Source organism: Engraulis encrasicolus, chromosome 7, assembly GCF_034702125.1.
Source record: "Engraulis encrasicolus isolate BLACKSEA-1 chromosome 7, IST_EnEncr_1.0, whole genome shotgun sequence".
NCBI classification, from domain to species: Eukaryota; Metazoa; Chordata; class Actinopteri; order Clupeiformes; family Engraulidae; genus Engraulis; species Engraulis encrasicolus.
The window spans coordinates 27,967,565-27,970,064 of NC_085863.1; the positions used below are offsets into that span (position 1 = coordinate 27,967,565).

General features: G+C 45.3%; 1 protein-coding gene across 1 annotated transcript in view; it reads right to left on the bottom strand.

The window, feature by feature from the left end:
• Positions 1-2,500, bottom strand: part of LOC134452682 (rho GTPase-activating protein 26-like) — a 132,501-nt gene that overhangs the window by 62,160 nt on the left and 67,841 nt on the right. The window contains exons 8-9 of the mRNA XM_063203188.1: positions 1,783-1,912; positions 146-246 (exon numbers count right to left, since the gene is read on the bottom strand). Of these exons, the coding sequence (XP_063059258.1) occupies positions 146-246; positions 1,783-1,912 (231 nt within the window). The remainder of the gene's footprint in view (positions 1-145; positions 247-1,782; positions 1,913-2,500) is intronic.

The following is a 2,500-nucleotide window of genomic DNA, read 5'->3' on the forward strand; positions in this document are numbered from 1 at the left end:
ATACTATACTATACTATACTATACTATACTATACACGTAAGGATATTATTTGTCATTTGTAAGGTTATGCATGAGTGCAAAAGCTACCACAGCAGAGGCATTGGAGGGGGGGGGTGTAGTGTAGAAAATGTAACGGGCTGCTTACTATTTTGCCACCAGACTTCTGGTCGAACAGCACCATGGTTACGCGCTTGGGCTCGCGGTGATATGTGCAGTAGTACTTCACCCATGTGGACACAAAGGAACCTGAGAGAGAGAGAGAGAGAGAGAGAGAGAGAGAGAGAGAGAGAGAGAGAGAGAGAGAGAGAGAGAGAGAGAGAGAGAGAGAGAGAGAGAGAGAGGTGATGAGACGTGAACGAGACGAGTGGAAAAAGTGAAAAAGAGGAAGAATAAGCAAAAGAAACATAAAGAAGGGAGGGGAAGAGTGAGTTAAATGAAGGGATTGATTGAAGGGAGGAAGAGAGAGAGAGAAAGAGAGAGAGAGAGAGAGGGGGGAGAGGGAGTGAGAGAGATATAGAGAGAGAGAGGGAAAGAGAGGAGGGAGGGATGGAGGGATGGGGCAAGAATGACACAGTAGAGCAGACGGACAGAAAAGACAAGAATATTCGATGAAAATCCCGTTCAGCAGAATTGGGTCAGATATTCAGGGCAAAAATACTGTATACTTGTTGTATGCAGTAACTAACAATGTATTCCTTTTTTCCAATCTCTCCTCTGCATGGTGTGCATACAGATTCAAAAGGCGCACAGGCTTTTCCCTCCGTTCCTCCTCTGCATTCTAAACACAGTGAGGTGTGAATACGAAGCCAATTGGTAATTCTCCAGCGCACAATGGATCACGCACACACACACCCACGCACACACACACACACACACACCCACACACATGCACACACATGTAAGCACACACACATACACACAGCAATTACAAGTGAGATGTTGTGAAGATGAAAATGTTATGAATATCAACACAAACACGCACGCACGCACACACACACACACACACACACACACACACACACACACACACACACACACACACACACACACACACACACACACACACTCAGTCACACACGCACTCACTCAGTCAGACACACACACACACACACACACACACACACACACACACACACACACACACACACACACACACACACACACACACACACACACACACACACACACACACACACACACACAGCAATTACAAGTGAGATGTTGTGAAGATGAAACGTAGAGACAAAGACCAAAGCAGACCACATGTTTCAAAGCCAATAACAAGAACACATAATGAAAGAAGAGTGTGGAGAGTACTGTAGGTTGGCTGGGAGCGTCAGTGAGTAAGCATGGGTGTGAACATATTGATGTTAGCATATGTGTGTGGCATGTGTATATGAGAGATAAAGAGAAAGAGCAAGGGGAGAGAGAGAGAGAGAGAGAGAGAGAGAGAGAGAGAGAGAGAGAGAGAGAGAGAGAGAGAGAGAGAGAGAGAGAGAGAGAGAGAAAGAGAGAGAGAGAGAAAGACAGAGAGGAGCGTGTCTATGAGACCGTCAACAATGTATAAGCAAGGGTGTGACATATGTGTGTGGCAGAGAGAGAGAGAGAGAGAGAGAGAGAGAGAGAGAGAGAGAGAGAGAGAGAGAGAGAGAGAGAGAGAGAGATATGGAGAGGGAGAGAGAGGGGGGAGAGAGAGAGGAGTGTGCCTGTGTGATTGTTTGTGCTCTTCTGTGAACAAGGCAAAGACGGAAAATGGTCACAGTGTCCAAGAGGTTGTCTCACGTTTCTCCTGTACGAAGAGGTATCCCTCCATGGTGTGCTGGCTGATGCTCTTGTGCTCGTGAGGGTTCTCCTTCATCTTCCTCATCAGACACTCCACCTCCGAGCGCGTGCTCTCAAAACGGTTCCGCGTCTAGAACACAACAGCACGCACATTAGCCCCTTCAACAGGGTCCACCCTCTCAGTCACACGTCATGTTCTCTAACTTTACATCTAAAATCCAATGGCCATGACTTCCTTTACAAAGAAGTGCTCAATATAACACATTTAAACAAGAACAACGAGAGAGAGAGAGAGAGAGAGAGAGAGAGAGAGAGAGAGAGAGAGAGAGAGAGAGAGAGAGAGAGAGAGAGAGAGAGAGAGAGAGAGAGAGAGAGAGAGAGAGAGATGAAACATTTTCCTTCATCTTTGTAATCGTCATCAGGTACTTTGGTTTACAAACTAGGAGCCCTAGGGGGGTCGTGGAGGTACTAAAGGGGGTCGTGGAAAAAAATGGATATTGCATAAAAGGGGAAATCCAGAGGTCAACAGGTCACAACTAACATAATTCCATAATTTGGTTAGTAAGTGTATTGGCCGTCAGGTGAATTTCTACTAATATTAGAGGACAAACTATTGATGGAATCTAGCAATATTAATGTACAAAAATATTGGGGGGGCTAATTAATTAAATAGTGCCGTCAGGTTTACATTGCACTTTCATTTAATTTTAAATTGTGA